We start from the raw sequence: 16,752 nt of genomic DNA on the forward strand, positions 1-16,752 counted from the left end.
AGACTTTTATTTCTATTGTTATAAATACATTATCCACTAACATAATTTTTGAAAAAAGTATCGGGTAAAAAAAAGCTACGGATTTTAAATTTCAAATATAAAATTGAATTAAGGGAATAATTATCAGTAATTACAGTAATAGAATCTTAATAATGATAATAAAGTTTTATAATAGACAAGTTAAGTTTTCCAAAACTTGCTGCGGTCACGGATACCTTTTGACTTTTGGGGTTTTTTTTTCATGTCCGTTGAAAGGGACATCGCTTCTCTTGTTGCTTCACTTCCTGTAGCAGAGCTACCCCCGGCAACGTCTGCTTCCTGTACTCCTCCACCACCAGCTTGTGCCATTAATGATTTTTTAATATTTGCAATCTGTAAAGAATATAATAAACATTAGAATTAATCATTATGACAGTCGAGTCATTTTTAATTTTTACAAAGTGGGGGCACTCCGGGAATTCCCTTAATCTGCTGTAATTATTTTAGTATTTTAATTTAACAAAGGGAGAGTCAGTCTCAAAATAGAGGATACAGGTCAGCTAACTTTGAAGGACTACGGGCACAAGTGCAAACACAACGCACACATGTGCAGAAAACTGAGTGATTGCTGAGTAAAAGATAGTAGGGAAAGTCATTTTCAATCAATTTTTCTCCTATTGTCCTTAATGGTAACTGAGACCCAGGCTGTACTGTAATAATTACAGAAAAAAAAAGATTTCCCAAGACAAGAAAATTTTTTTGCTCTAAGAATTTAAGACAAAAATTTTCTGGGACTAGAAAAAATTATTCGGTGCAATTATTTTTTTTTCACGCTAAGAAAATTTTTGTTTTCAATTTGAAATTCAAAAATTTATGAATTTAAATGTAGCAGACATCAGACGAATTTAAAATTCCTCATAAATAGAGTAAAAAATTAATAAAATAAAATTTAAAAAATTGCGCATTTAAAAAATTCTCAAATTAATAAGTGCATTTTTTAAATTATTTACTCTATTTACTTAGAATTTTAAATTCATTTGTCTGCTATATTCTCACTCATTAAAATTTCTATGATGCTGGTCAGCTGACGTCTAATAATTTTTGGATTTTTTTTAAAACCACAAATTGTAAAAAAAAAAATATTTTAAAAAATTGCACCTGTAGTTTTTTAAATTTTCTACATGTGCATTTTTTTAGTTTTTTTTTTGTCATTAATTTGGTGCAAATTTTTAATTGTCTTAATTTCAGAATCATAATTTTGTGATACTGAAGTCAGCTGCCGTCTAATAATTTTTGGATTTTTTTTTTAACAACAAATTATTAAAAAAAAAATATTTAAAAAAATTCCACTTGTAGTTTTTTTAATTTTCTACATGTGCATTTTTTTAGTTTTTTTTTGTCATTAATTTTATGCAAATTTTTAATTGTCTTAATTTCAGAATCATAATTTTATGATACTGAAGTCAGCTGCCGTCTAATAATTTTTGGATTTTTTTTTTAACAACAAATTATTCAAAAAAAAATATTCAAAAAAATTCCACTTGTAGTTTTTTTAATTTTCTACATGTGCATTTTTTAGTTTTTTTTTTCTCATTGATTTGTTGAACAAAAATCCAAAAATTTGTAATCGTCTGCTAACTTCAGGATCTTAAATTTCTAGGGACGTAAAAATTTTTCCCCACAAAATTATTTTCTTTTGCATCATAACAAACTTACATCCTGCTGGACCTGTTCCTTATGAGCAGTAGCAACTCTCTTATCATTATTAGCCGTGATGACCTGCTGTTCAATGCAAGCCAGCACTTTCTCACATGTCTGGCCCCAGGCCTCCAAAGTTTCCATCACAGCTCCAGTCTCTCCCGGCTTAACATCGCGACCCAGACCCGCGTAATCAACTTCCAGCTGCGAATTCTTGTGGTCCAACTTTCCATTGATGATGTCCGCATACACAGCCTCGATGATCAAATCCTCCAGCTCTCTGACGTTATCAATCCCCAGCTCCGTCAGCAGAACCGAGTACGGAATGCACTTGGACTTTTCCGCCAACGTGACGATCGTCAAGTGCTGGAGTTTTTTCTTCTGAGTTCCCGTCAACTCCAGGAAGTTGTCTTTGTTCTCGAGGTATTCTTTGTAAGTTCCATAGGCAAATAAATTCAATGTGTTCCAGTATGGAGCATGCGCGCCATTCTTTAGCTCTTTTATATTCGGCATGTCCAGTAATTCCCCGAAGACGTTGACTCCTGGTGCTTCGATCGCCTGCTTCACCAGCTGCAGAGCCGCGGCACCTTTTGCAGTCTTTGCCAGAAGGACGAACTGCTCCAGAGGATTATTTGAACAACTTTTCTCAGCAGCAACTGAGGATTCCTCCATCTCACTGTTTCCAGTCATTTTTTAATTCAAACTTCGACTTTTAGGTTAAGCCGCAGCGCGAGTCTAAAAATATTTAAATTTAAATATTTGAATATTTTATTTGTATAAATTGATATATTATATTACAAATACTTACGTAATTTATGTAATTTTTGGTTTAATTTTCGGTGACAAATTCGAATTTGTGTTTTAAGAAATTTTTATTTTTAATTTTGTTCCTTTTTCTCGGAATCTGAAACTCTGCCGGTAAAAACTTTTTGTTTTTTTTTTTTAAATTAATATCGAGATATCGATAGTTAATATATCGATGTGTGAATAGAATTAGTACTGTAGTATACTGTTGGATGTATAGGAAAATATATAACAATGTAAAATATATGTATGTAAAATTAGTGGAGCAATTATAGAAAATAAATTTAATAAAATCGGTATATTTATATATTTTTTTATATTTATAACAGAATTATTTTTAAATAGTTATTATTGTAATTGTTTATAATAATAAATATATAAATTTGTAATATGGATGATGAATTAGAAGACAAAATTATTTATCAGGTAATTTGGGTTTTTTTATTTTTTGGAGTGACGGTAATAGTAGTATAATTTTTGGATTTTTTTTTTTTATGATACATTATAAAGAATAAAATATTTTGAAAAAATGCACTTGTAGGTTTTTTTATTTTCTACATGAGCATTTTTTTAGTTTTTTTTTATTGTCGTTATTTTGTTGCAAATTTTTAATTGTTAATTTCAGGTCATAATTTTATGAAACTGAAGTCAGCTGATGTCCAATCTTTGGATTTTTTTTTCACGATAAATTACAAAAAAAAAAAATATTTTGAAAAATTACACTTGTAGTTTTTTAAATTTCCTACATGTGCATTTTTTTAGTTTTTTTTTTTGTCATTAATTTGTTGCAAACTTTTAATTGTTCATTAATTTCAGTTTCGTAATTTTATGAAACTGAAGTCAGCTGACGTTTAATAATCTTTGGATTTTTTTCTTCACGATAAAAAAATATTCTGAAAAAATGAACTTGTAGTTTTTTAAATTTTCTACATGTGCATTTTTTTATTGTCATTATTTTGTTGCAAACTTTTGATTGTCTACTAATTTCAGTTTCGTAATTTTATAAAACTGAAGTCAGCTGACGTTTAATAATTTTTGGATTTTTTTTAAACCACAAATTATAAAAAAAAAAAATATTTAAAAAAATTACACTTGTAGTTTTTTAAATTTTCTACATGTGTATTTTTTTTATCTCCATTTTGGTGCAAATTTCTAATTGTTTGTTAACTTCAGTTTCGTAATTTTATGAAACTGAAGTCAGCTGACGTCTAATCTTTGGATTTTTTTTTTCAAATGATAAATTACAGAAAAAAAATATTTCGAAAAAATGCACTTGTCGGTTTTTTAATTTTCTACATGTGCATTTTTTTATTTTTTTTTTATTGTCGTTATTTTGTTGCAAATTTTTAATTGTTAATTTCAGGTCATAATTTTATGAAACTGAAGTCAGCTGATGTCCAATCTTTGGATTTTTTTTTCACGATAAATTACAAAAAAAAAAAATATTTTGAAAAAATGCACTTGTAGTTTTTTAAATTTCCTACATGTGCATTTTTTTATTTTTTTTTTTTTTGTCATTATTTTGTTGCAAACTTTTAATTGTCTATTAAATTCAGTTTCGTAATTTTATGATACTGAAGTCAGCTGACGTTTATAATCTTTGGATTTTTTTCTTCACAATAAAAAAATATTCTGAAAAAATGCACTTGTAGTTTTTTAAATTTTCTACATGTGCATTTTTTTTATTTATTTTATTAGTGAGTTAATTATAATAAAATAATAATAATAATAACTGTTTAAAAATAGACATATTTATCCCACATGAAGCTGATGTCGAAAATTGCTGTCGGCGGGTTATTACCTGCCGGAATAAATCCACAATTGGTTTATTTTTGGAAACTGATGCGTTACTATGCTTTAAAACCAGAGATTGTATTTTGTGGCGCAATAATACTAATTATCATATATTACCTCCAAGCTGTTGACACTTGGAGTAGAAGTTTGATACATAAATTACACTACACCGTTTACAAAACGAATTCCAAGGTTATTTTATATCTTAATTATTTATTTGTTCATTTACAATAATAATAATAAAGTTTATTTTTTAAAGGTGTCAAAATTACAGTTTCTTATCAACAATGTTAACACAAGCGGTGATAAGGTTAGCTGGGAGTTGGAGCAAAACAATGTCGCGGCTTACGCGGTCCAAGGTCACAGAGATCATATGGAAGATCGTTTTATAGTAAATAATGATATTGATAATACAGGAGTTTCATTATTTGCTGTCTTTGATGGCCATGGTGGTGAGGTAATAAAATTAGTTTTGAGTGAGACGTCAACTGATTCCAACAATTTTATATCATGACAAGTGATCCTTAGAAATTGGTCCCACTGACATCTGATCCTATTGACATTCGATTGAAAATTATGGAGATAAAGGTTTTGGAGATGATGATAATGAAAGTTATGAAAATTTTAGTGAAACTGATGAATTAGGAAATCAGTTGTCAGTTGTCACTTGAACCAGTTGTCAGTTGTCAGTTGGGCCAATTGTCAGCTACCAGTTGTCAGTTGGACTAGTTGTCAGTTGGATCAGCTGTCAGTTGGACCAGTTGTCAATTGTTTGTTGGACCAGCGGTCAGTTGGACCACTTAAAGCAGTTGTCAGTTGGATCAGCTGTCAGTTGGACCAGCTGTCAGTTGGACCAGCTGTCAGTTGGATCAGTTGTCAGTTGGACCAGTTGTCAATTTTTTGTTGGACCAGCTGTCACTTAAAGCAGTTGGCAGTTGGACTAGTTGTCAGTTGGATCAGCTGTCAGTTGGACCAGTTGTCAATTGTTTGTTGGACCAGCTGTCACTTAAAGCAGTTGTCAGTTGGACTAGTTATCAGTTGGATCAGCTGTCAGTTGGACCAGTTGTCAATTGTTTGTTGGACCAGCTGTCACTTGAACTAGTTGTCAGTTGGATTAGTTATCAGTTGTCAGTTGAACCAGTTGTCAGTTGTCATTTGGATCTAGTATGTGGGATCAGTTGTCATGGAACTTAAATTTTGATAATTAATTTACTATCAATTTATTATCAACTCCGATTAAGGACATTGTCAAACAGTGCCCCCACTTTTTAAAAAAATTTTCAATAACAATTGTCATAAGCGTATAAAAATTTTTATCCATTGATTCAAAAAAAAATTAAAGCATTAATTGAAAAATAGGACAATTTTGCTGAGCTACAAATTTGAACAAAATTTGTTGAATAAATTTTAGCCCTCAAAATTTGAAAATTCGAATTATTTAAATTAACATGAAGATTTTACTGAAAATTATTTAATAAATTTTTTTGAACTCCTAATTGATAACAGCCGTAAGTAATTTTTTTTAAATCCTACATCTCAGTAAGCACAACTTCATTGTCTTTTTTTTCAATTGAGGTATCAATTTATTTTTAATTAATTAATAAAATTTGATACTATGACAGTTGAGTCATTGAAATTTTTTCTAAAAAGTCGAGGCACTGCCTGTGTAATTCCGATTGCATGATTTAATTCTTCTTCTTACTTTTTTTTTCAGTTTGCAGCAGATTACGCGCGAGATAAACTGATTCCCAGTATAAATAGCAGAGTCATTGAGCTAAAAAATATTATTTCCGGTAAAATTAAAGCTCCCGTCCAATCAGACGAGCTCACAGATAAAGACAACCAGAATAATAACGATAATGAGGAGCCCGTTAAAAAAACTGACGATGAATGGAGCAAACGGCGAAAGTCTTTTAAAAAAACAGTCAGTGCCTCGCACACCGACGATTGTATGGAAAACAAGACAATAACAGACCCGGTGTTACTGGGCAAGTTGGACAGCTTGCCTCGCCCGATAACGCGGGAAGTGAAACCCGGTATTTGGACAACTAAAAATAAACCGCGACAAGTAGACATCAATAGTTATCTGGAACAAGACACTGCTAGTAGTAGCAGCAGTAGAAAAAAAATAAACTATCAGAAATTATTGACCGACGAAGTGCTGGCGGCGGACAGTCTGCTAGTTGATGCAGCGAAAAGAAAGATGGACGTTGCCGGTTCGACGGCACTGATCGTTATACTAGATGACAAAAAACTTATCGTTGCAAATGTCGGTGACTCACGTGGAGTTATGTGCGACAATAAAGGGAACGCGATACCTCTGTCATTTGATCATAAACCCCAGCAGCAACGGGAGAGACAGAGGATAAATAAAGCTGGTGGTCTGGTGACCTTTAATGGCGTATGGCGAGTCGCTGGTATTCTGGCGACGTCGAGAGCACTTGGAGATTATCCGCTTAAAGACAAAAAATTTGTTATCGCAGATCCGGATATTTTGACATTCGATCTCAAGGATCACGATCCGATGTTTTTGATTCTCGCTTCTGATGGACTATGGGATACGTTTTCTAATGAAGAGGCTGTTGCTTTTATAAAACAACGACTTGATGAACCTTTTTATGGAGCTAAAAGTATTACACTGCAAAGTTATTACAGGTTATTATTATTATTTTTATTGGAACATTGGAAAAATCGGGAGTGAATGCGGAGTAAAAATGACAATCATTTACTCGGACTTCGTCACTTGGAATTCCAGATTTAGAAAAAAAAAAAAAAACTTTGTATGGAGAAATTTTTTTTGGGGGGTAATTTGAATCCGTATTTACCGTGGTTCGTAATTTTGGTATTAAAATGAATTTCTCTGGAGTAAATTTGACTTCAAAGGATTGAGGGGAGGAAATGAATGTGAATGTCGCAGACATCAGACAAATCTAAAATTACTAATTAACCCGTTGAGGACACATGGGGTCCAACGGACCCCAGTCAAATTTCAATGCTATTTTAAGTCTACAAAGACCCTTAGGGAATAGATATTTCTTTTGCATAGTTTGCATAGGAGTACTATTTCTTTATTACAAGAATGATCGAAATTCGTGACTTCGATCTTCAAAATAAATATACTTTTTTCAAACTTCATCAGAAATTTATTTTTTTCTCGAAAAAATATTGTTTTTTGAATAAAACGCCGTTGGATTTTTTTTGATATTTTGAAAATTAAAATTTGTAATACTATTTTTATAAAAAAAGTCCAATTTCGTAAGTTTTTTTTTCTTAACAATATTTAAGTATTTTAAAATCATAAAAAGATTAAAACAATCATAAGATTATTTAACGAGAATATAAAATTAAAGTTTCGCACCGGTTTCAAGTCGATACATAGCGCAGAACACAAATGAGAACTGTTTTCCTGCGTGGGGTCCGCTGGACCCTGTGTGTCCTCAACGTTATTTTTTCGATGTGTGTCCTCAACGGGTTAATAGAGTAAATAATTAATAAAATGAAATTTAAAAAAAATGCGCATTTAAAAAATTAAAAAATTAACAAGTGAATTTTTTCAAAATGTTTTTTTTTTAATTACTTACTCTATTGATTTATAATTTTAAATTTGTCTGATGTCTGATACATTCACATACATGGGGAGGAAGGGGTCTGAGATACAAAAAAAAATGAGGATATTTTTGATTTTTTTTTTTCAGAGTAGGGTCGTTTTAAAAATTCTCAAAATTAGTAACATTATTAAGCAGATTTTCAAGAATATCCTGTGAAATTTTTATAAAAAAATATTGAAAAATAAGCCAGTGGTAGTGGGGAGAGACGAGTCACCTCAAAAAAAGTCTCCATGCGGTGGGCAGGATAACAACTGATGCAGTTATGAGTTATCCTGCCTACCGCATAGATACTTTTTTTTTAAAGTGACTCGTCTCTCCTCACTACCACTGGTTTATTTTTCAATATTTTTTTATGAAAATTTCACAGAATATTCTCGAAAATCTGCTTAATAATGTTACTAATTTTGAGAATTTTTATAACGACCCTACTCTGAAAAAAAAAATCAAAAATATCCTCATTTTTTTGTATCTCAGACCCCTTTCCCCCCCTTAAATAAATAAAAAATTCAATGTATCCGCATTTACTCCGAATTCACTTCGGATTTAATTTGCGTTCACTCCGAAATTTTTTTTTAAAGTATTATTATTATTATTATTATTAACAACAATAATATTTACTCTTTTTTAGGGGATCATTGGACAATATCACTGTGATAGTAATTAATTTTAAAGACAAAAAGTACAGCGTTGCTGAAAAAAAAAGTGTATGATAATAAATTATTATTATTATTTTAAATAACTTATTTATTTTATTTATTATTATTATCGTTGATTTATTGAAAAATTTTAATTGTCTAGTCTACGATTTATTATTCAATTTTAAATGAATCTGGTTTAGGAAAAATATTTGTTATTTAAATAATAAAAAAAAAAAAATCAACTCTCAAAATTTACAAAATAATCAAACTTCTGTCGTTGCGCTTTTACAGTAATTAATTTCAAAATTTTTTAAAGTAAAATTACCATGAGTGTAAATGTAGCAGACATAAGACAATTTTTAAATTACATATAAAAAAATAAAACCAAACTGACAAAATAAAAAAAAATGCATGTACTGATTTTAGAATTTTCTAAAAGTCCATTTTTTAATTTTTTTCTAAAAACAATTTTTTTTATTGCAGTCGGACCTCTTTATAAGACTATTTGCTGTCTTTTTTATAAGCCAGGTATCGCGATAGTTTGAGAGAGAAACTACTAGTCTTATAACGAGGACTTACTGTAATTTAAAATTTAAAAAATTGTCAGATGTCCGGCATTTTTACTGTCATAAATATGATTCTAAAGTTAGCAGACATTTAGTAATTTTTGGATTATTGTTTCAAAAAATGAATTAAAAAAAAAAATAAAAACTAAAAATATGCACCTATAGAAAATTTTATAAACTACAGGTGCAATTTTTTTAAATATTTTTTTTTCTAATTTATCGTTTAAAAAATAAAATCCAAAAATTATCAGACATTTGCTGACTCCAGTATCATGATCCTGAAGTTAGCAGACAACAAACAATTTTTGAATTTTTTTTTCAACAGATGAATTAAAAAAAAAAAAAACTAAAAATATGCACATGTAGAAAATTGAAAAAACTACAAGTGCAATTTTTCAAAATATTTTTTTTTTAATAATTTATTGTTAGAAAAAAAAACCAAAAATTATTAAACGTCAGCTGACTTCAGTTTCATAAAATTACGAAACCGAAATAATTTATCGTTTTGAAAATAATCAAAAAATTACTAGACGTCGGCAAACTTCAGTATCATTACCAAGTCATAAATTACTTTATATAAAATTGTAAAAAAAAAATTGTAACTTGTTATTAATTATTATTAATAATTAAGGATTGTTGTGAATTAAATTTTTATTTAAATAAATTATAATCATAAATTAGTTAGATCGTTATTTATTATAGAATTGACAGTTTTTTATTTTTTTTTTCATTTTATTTTTTTTTTTAAATAATAATTTATAACGATGTGAATTATTGCTATAATAATAATAAGTAAATGACATGATTTGTAACATTTTATTACCATCATTTTATAAATGCACAGAAACATATCTATACATATATATAAATATATATATTTATATATACATATATATTTGTTGACAAGAATATACGATGCATTTATTTTATAATCATTAATACAGAAGAGTAATAGAATGACAACTTGTAAAGAAGTAAAAGCTTTACATATTTTTAATTAAATTTATTAATATCTAATTATTATTAAATTGTTTATACTTATTAATAAATGAAACAGTATATAATATAATTTTAAAACATTTTTTTAAACATTTAAGATGCAAAATATTCAATTGCATTAACATCAAAGACGACACGTGCACTCTATTGTTAAATAAAGAGCAGGTTTATTTGTTAATACATAATAATAAATATATGATAATTGATAAATACAATATATAATAATAATAATTTAATGATTAAGGGGAAGCACGCGAGCGGTACACAGCGTGGAAGACTCATTTAATAATTGTATGTTGATTGATTCATATAAGAATAGATTTAGTTTTATATATATATAGATATATAAATAGAAAATTTACATATATAATAACTTGTGGGCGCAGCGCGTTCAATTGTCTATTTTTTGAAAATAATAACATTCGATAAGTGACTAAATTTTTTTTAAAATTAAAATGCTAAACCTTGTTTTTTAAATTTCAGGGAATAAATACTTAAATATGATGATATATGGCCTTATATGATTACAAAATCTGATCAGACACGAAAAATGGCCTTTGTTATCATCGATGATCATATATGACCCCATCTGATCATATATGGTCATACCTGATCATACATACTGATTTATGATCATATACGATATCAGGTATGATTTTATATGACCGTATGTGAATGCTTATATCTAATCAGATACAAAAAATGATCTTTTTTATCATTGATGATCATATATGACTTCATCTGACCATATATGGTTCTACTTGATCATGCATAAATATCTATGATCATATACTATATCAGATGTCATCATATACGACCTATATGATTACATATATCTGATCAGATACAAAAATGGTCTTTGTGATCATTAATGCTCATATATGGTCCAATCTGATTACAGATAGTTATCTATGGCCATACACTATATCAGATATGATCATACATAACCTATATTAATACTCATATCTGATCCGATACAAAAAATGGTCGTTTTTAATATTGATGATCGTATATGACCCCATCTGACCATATATGGTCATACCTTATCATACATCATTATCTATGATCATATATTACATCATATGTTCATATATGACTTACATGATTATTTACATGTGATCAGATACAAGAAATGGTCATTTTGATCATTAATGATCATATATGCTTTTATCTGATCATAAATATTTATCTATGATCTTACTTTATATCAGATATGTTCTTATATGTTCGTATGTGAATACTCTATATCTGATCCGATACAAAAAATAGTCGTTTTTAATATTGGTGATCGTATATGACCCCATCTGACCATATATGGTCATACCTTATCATACATAATTATCTATGATCATATATTACATCATATGCTCATATATGACCTATATGAATACCTCTATCTGATCAAATACGAAAAATGATCATTTTGATTATTAATGATCATATATGGTCCAATCTGATCACAGATATTCATCAATGATTTTACTTTATATCAGATATGATCATATATGTCCATATATGATTACTCTCATATCTGATTCGATACAGAAGATGGCCATTTTTGATAGTAATGATCATATGTGACCCCAACTGACCATATAGGGGCATATCTGATCATATATAATCATCTAAGATCATATACTATATCTGATATGATCATATATGAAAAACCTCTATGTGATCAGATATGAAAAATGGTCATTTTGATCATCGATGATCATATGTGGTTCTATTTGATCATATATGCTTTCACCTGATCATATATTGTCATATATAATTATTTATATTTATATATGATCATATTGGAGTATTTTGTTCCAAAATTCGAATAATATAGAAAATGTGTCGTCTTTAAATATAATACAGGATGCAAGTACACATTTAATAGTTTCAATGGACATTTAGATGATGTAAATATATATATTTATATATATTTGTAAGTTGTAATTAATATTACATTAATAAATAATTAAATCAGGTATCTAATAACAATAGAAAGTCCTCAAGACTTAAATTGATTCTACTATCTTCGGAAAAAATCAATCGTCTATAAAAGAGTTCATTTATCTACATACATATATATATCGCTGTCATAACTACAAATAAGGTACTCTTGAGATATGCGATAATAAACGATTTATTTCCATCATTCTTTTTAAATATATATATACTTTTTTTTAGTTGAATTGCTTTCAAAACAAATTATATATATAGTGAAATTTCGTCATTTATAAATATATCAGATTTCAAATTCTCCCGCGTTTTAATTTATCTTTTTTTAAATTGTTGTTATATATTGTTTTTTTAATACATATATATAGAATAATATTTATACTCATACTAATTTGAATTTATTATCATTTATTGTAACTAGCTGTTATATTTATTAATTAACTTATTAATTAATAATCATAATTGTTATAATTATTATGAGAAAAATCAGTATGCTCGCTCAAAAATATTCGAGCTAAAGAGATCATCATCATTATCATTAACATCATCAATAATCAAGCACCATCTTTTGAAGCTCTTACCTGCTTTATATTCATCTTAATTTAATATCCAGAAAAAATATACTCAGATATGATCATATATGAATACTTATATCGGATCAAAAAATTAATAATGATTCTATCTGATCATATATGATATCATGCCTGATATCATGTATGATCAATCCTGACATCTAAACCTTAATATGTGTTCAGATATGATCAGTTATAAAAGCTGTATTTTTCTTATCATATATGATACGTAGTATCAGACATATATGATTATATATGATATAATATCTGATCATATATGACATCACATGATCGTATATGGCACCACATATAATCATTTATGACATCACATATGATTATATATGTAATCATACATGACATCGCATATGATTATATCTGAGCATATATGAGATCACATATTATTTTATCTCATCATATATGACATCACACATGATCATTTATGACATCGCATATGATTCTATGTAGTCATATATGATCACATATGACATATATATGATAATATATGATCTCATATGTCATATACGATAATATATTATCACATGTCATATATGATATCATCTGATCATATAAGACACTTCATATGATTATGTCTGATCTTATATGACATTTTGTATGATCATATATGATTATATTCGATAATATATGATCACATACGTCATATATTATCACATATGTCATATATGATCACATGTCATATATGATCACATGTCATATATGATCACATGTCATATATGATCAAATATGTTATAAATGATCAATTATGTTATAAATGATCACATGTCATATATGATCACATGTCATATATGACCACATGTCATATATGATCACATGTCATATATGATCACATATGTCATATATAATCATGTATGACACTTCATATAATTATGTCTGATCTTATATGACATCACATATGATCATATATGACACTACATATGATTATATATAATATCACATATGATCATACACGCATATGATTATATCAGCATATATGACATCACATATAATTATATCTGATCATATATGACATTTTATATGATTACACATGGTTATATTTGAGCATATATGATCACATATGATATCAAATATCACATATGTTCATATATGACTACCTGAAATTATATATGATCATATCTGAGTAACTGTTCTCATGTAACCAACAATTTTATTTATTTTAAATTCAAAAAAATTGAAAATTAATTTTTCAAAATATTCTTGAATTTTTTTTTTTTTTTTTTTTTTCAATAAATATTAAAATTTTACATTTTTAAAAGTAATTAATAATTTTAATAATATTCTAAAATCAGTTATTATTATTATTGTTTACAATATTATTTATTTTGGCAATTTAATATAATGCCTATCGCATATATATATTATATATATTTATATATATTAGAACACTGGAGTGTATAAAAAGAATGAATATAGAAATAAGCGAGAGCGAATTAGATATTAGACTCATATTTATAAATTTATTTATTTAATTACCTATTATTATTAGTGTTATTATTTATTATTATTTATTGATTATTCTCTTTTATTTTATTTAGATTTTTTAGTTTTCATAATTTACTTAATAATACTATTTTTTTTTTTTTTTTTTTTTTTTTTGTATCAGAGTATACATTTGTCGCAGATAATATAACAACAATTATATATATTATTTGTTATTGTTATTATACTCGAAAAGTTTCTATTTCATGTTTTAAAGTCATATATTTATATATATATATTTTTTTAATGATAATTTGACTGATAATAGCACAGCCACTCTTTAAATTTGAAACTTGAGCTTTCAATAAAACCGACGCTACAACTTTTAACATAAACTTTTTTTTTTTACAACATTTTCTTTCTATTAATATTTTAATTATATACAATTAATCAAGTACATAAAAAAAATCTATATAAATTTTATAAATTAAATAAATAAATAAAATTAATAATCTTTAAATTACACAATAATTTTTTATTTTTATCAATTTATTTTTTGCTCTCATTCTTTCGCCCTTGTAACAATTAAATGTTCATTAACATAAAAAATATATGAATATTTAAAATTAATTAGCTATTGGAAAATTCTCACGGAATTATTGGAATTTATTATTATCATTTTTAAATCCAATAATGAACTTTATTTTTTTTATAAATTTTGATAGAATATATAAACCCATTGAGTGCATGAATTTTTTTCAGTTTAATTTCAAAAAATTTTTGATGCATTTTTTTCAAAATTTTTGATACATTTTTTTTTTTATTTTGTATTGCATTTTTTTCCAAATTTAGTTCACAAATTTTTGATGCATTTTTTTCAAGAATTTTTTGATGCATTTTTTTAAAAATTTAATTCAAAAAATTTTGTATTGCGATTTTTTTGAATTTTAATTCAAAAAATTTTGTATTGCGATTTTTTTGAAATTTAATTCAAAAATTTTTTTTTATGCATATTTCTTCGAATTTAATTCACAAATTTTCGATGCATTTTTTTCAAGAATCTTTTGATGCATTTTTTTCGAAATTTAATTCACAAATTTTTGACGCATTTTTTTCAAGAATTTTTTGATGCATTTTTTTCGAAATTTAATTCAAAAAATTTTGTATTGCGATTTTTTTGAAATTCAATTCCAAAAATTTTTTTTATGCATTTTTTTCAAATTTAATTCACAAATTTTCGATGCATTTTTTACAAGAATTTTGTGATGCATTTTTTTCCAAATTTTATTTAAAAAAAATTTTTATTGCATTTTTTTCAAAATTTGATTCAAAAAATTCTGTATTGCGATTTTTTCAAAATTTAGTTCAAAAAATTTTTGATGCATTTTTATTTTAATTTTTTTATTCTTGTAATTTTATAAAATAGATCTCGTTTTTTTTTAATTGTCTAAATATTTATATCTGTCTGAATAAAATAACCGCGGGTTTATTTATTTGAATTTTGAATCGCTGATAGACAGCAGCTTTTTTTCCGTGTGAGCGAAAGATTAAGAGCGAAAATAAAATGTTGCAAATGACAAAATGTTTGATTAGATAATAAAATATTTATATATATATTGAGAAATATAATTTGGGGTTAACGACGCGATGATAGTCACCTATATGACTTACAGATTATAATTATTAATACTATTATTTTAAATATTTTTAATTATCATTAATCATTAATTATTAATTAGTAATAATAACCATAATGGTGATTGTTCAGCTTTTTTTTAAATTCAGTTAAATATTAATATATTTATATATGTTGAATATACTCGGGATTTAAATACGAAAAGCCCATAAATTCTGTTTGATCCAAATTCATCATGAAAAGTTTGTCTGTTGGTGTGAGATCTGTTTTTTCGGACGTAAATTGTTTGTCGAAATTGCTGACGTCTTTCCTGTGTTTCTATAAAAAAAAAAAATAAATTATTTTATTTTATTTACTGAAGTAAAACCTAAAAATTCTTACGATTTTCGGTTTAAATGGAGGCTGAACTTCACGATTTTCGATTCTCTCCCAATCAATTCGACGGAAAAATGCATGACCTCGTACGTCATCTTCACCACGAAGTCCACATCCTAATCTTTTGCTTGGATTTTTTGTTAAAAACTGTACAATAAATATAATAATATCAATTTTATAAATGTGTGTGGGTGTGTGTGGGGGGGGGGGGGGGTTGTAACTTACGCCTTTGCAAGCTTCTTTTGATTCTTTAGATAAACTCTTAGGATAATTAACACTGTGGTCAGTAATGGCCGCAAATAATTCTTCTTCATCTTCACCATCGAATGGAGGCTGCCCTACCAACATTTCGTACAACAATACACCGTACGCCCACCAGTCAACAGATTTCCCATATGGTTGGTAAAGAATTATCTGTTATAACAACAACAATAATAATGACATTAATTAAAAAATATTAATCTTAAATATGAACATACAGAATCACCCCAACTATTTTTGACTAGAAAATAATATAAATTTGTACCGGAAGTAAAGAAAAAAAATTTTGACCCTATATGACGCACCGTAATATATAATATATAGGAAATATGTGAGTATATGATCATGTCATATCATATAAGATCAAAAATGATCATAAGTGTTCATATATGATCACATAAGTGCATATATGATCATATGTTTGACTATGAATGCGAA

The 16,752-nt window shown here is 27.1% G+C and overlaps 3 protein-coding genes across 7 annotated transcripts in view; 1 reads left to right on the top strand and 2 right to left on the bottom strand.

The window, feature by feature from the left end:
* LOC130674735 (COP9 signalosome complex subunit 7b) lies at positions 1–2,644 on the bottom strand. The gene is made up of 3 exons (XM_057480159.1): positions 2,486–2,644; positions 1,696–2,412; positions 1–372 (listed from the first exon to the last, which is right to left on the bottom strand). Exons 2-3 carry the CDS (start codon positions 2,365–2,367, stop codon positions 181–183), a joined length of 864 nt encoding a protein of 287 aa, XP_057336142.1. The 5' UTR covers positions 2,368–2,412; positions 2,486–2,644; the 3' UTR covers positions 1–180.
* Positions 2,645–2,704: 60 nt separating this feature from the next.
* LOC130674734 (protein phosphatase 1L) lies at positions 2,705–11,137 on the top strand. Its single transcript, XM_057480158.1, has 5 exons — positions 2,705–2,907; positions 4,228–4,467; positions 4,535–4,732; positions 5,990–6,930; positions 8,512–11,137. The coding sequence occupies exons 1-5, from the start codon at positions 2,872–2,874 to the stop codon at positions 8,591–8,593; spliced, it is 1,497 nt and encodes a 498-aa protein (XP_057336141.1). The 5' UTR covers positions 2,705–2,871; the 3' UTR covers positions 8,594–11,137.
* Positions 11,138–15,515: 4,378 nt separating this feature from the next.
* The window catches only part of LOC130674730 (protein kinase C, brain isozyme), a 50,990-nt gene continuing 49,753 nt past the window's right edge, over positions 15,516–16,752 (bottom strand). For all 5 annotated transcript variants that reach the window (XM_057480150.1, XM_057480149.1, XM_057480147.1 and 2 more), the window contains 3 exons: positions 16,279–16,467; positions 16,060–16,200; positions 15,516–15,996 (listed from right to left, as the gene is read on the bottom strand). In XM_057480150.1, the coding sequence (XP_057336133.1) occupies positions 15,844–15,996; positions 16,060–16,200; positions 16,279–16,467 (483 nt within the window). In that variant the 3' untranslated portion in view covers positions 15,516–15,843. The remainder of the gene's footprint in view (positions 15,997–16,059; positions 16,201–16,278; positions 16,468–16,752) is intronic.

Source organism: Microplitis mediator, chromosome 9 (genome assembly GCF_029852145.1).
Source record: "Microplitis mediator isolate UGA2020A chromosome 9, iyMicMedi2.1, whole genome shotgun sequence".
In the NCBI taxonomy this organism is placed as follows: Eukaryota; Metazoa; Arthropoda; class Insecta; order Hymenoptera; family Braconidae; genus Microplitis; species Microplitis mediator.

Coding starts and splice junctions, on each gene's coding strand:
- LOC130674735 (XM_057480159.1), bottom strand. CDS start 2,367: ATGACTGGAAACAGTGAGATGGAGGAATCCTCAGTTGCTGCTGAGAAA. Junction 373..1,695: donor AGGAACAGGTCCAGCAGGAT/GTAAGTTTGTTA, acceptor TATTCTTTACAG/ATTGCAAATATTAAAAAATC.
- LOC130674734 (XM_057480158.1), top strand. CDS start 2,872: ATGGATGATGAATTAGAAGACAAAATTATTTATCAG. Junction 4,468..4,534: donor TTTACAAAACGAATTCCAAG/GTTATTTTATAT, acceptor TATTTTTTAAAG/GTGTCAAAATTACAGTTTCT. Junction 6,931..8,511: donor ACACTGCAAAGTTATTACAG/GTTATTATTATT, acceptor ACTCTTTTTTAG/GGGATCATTGGACAATATCA.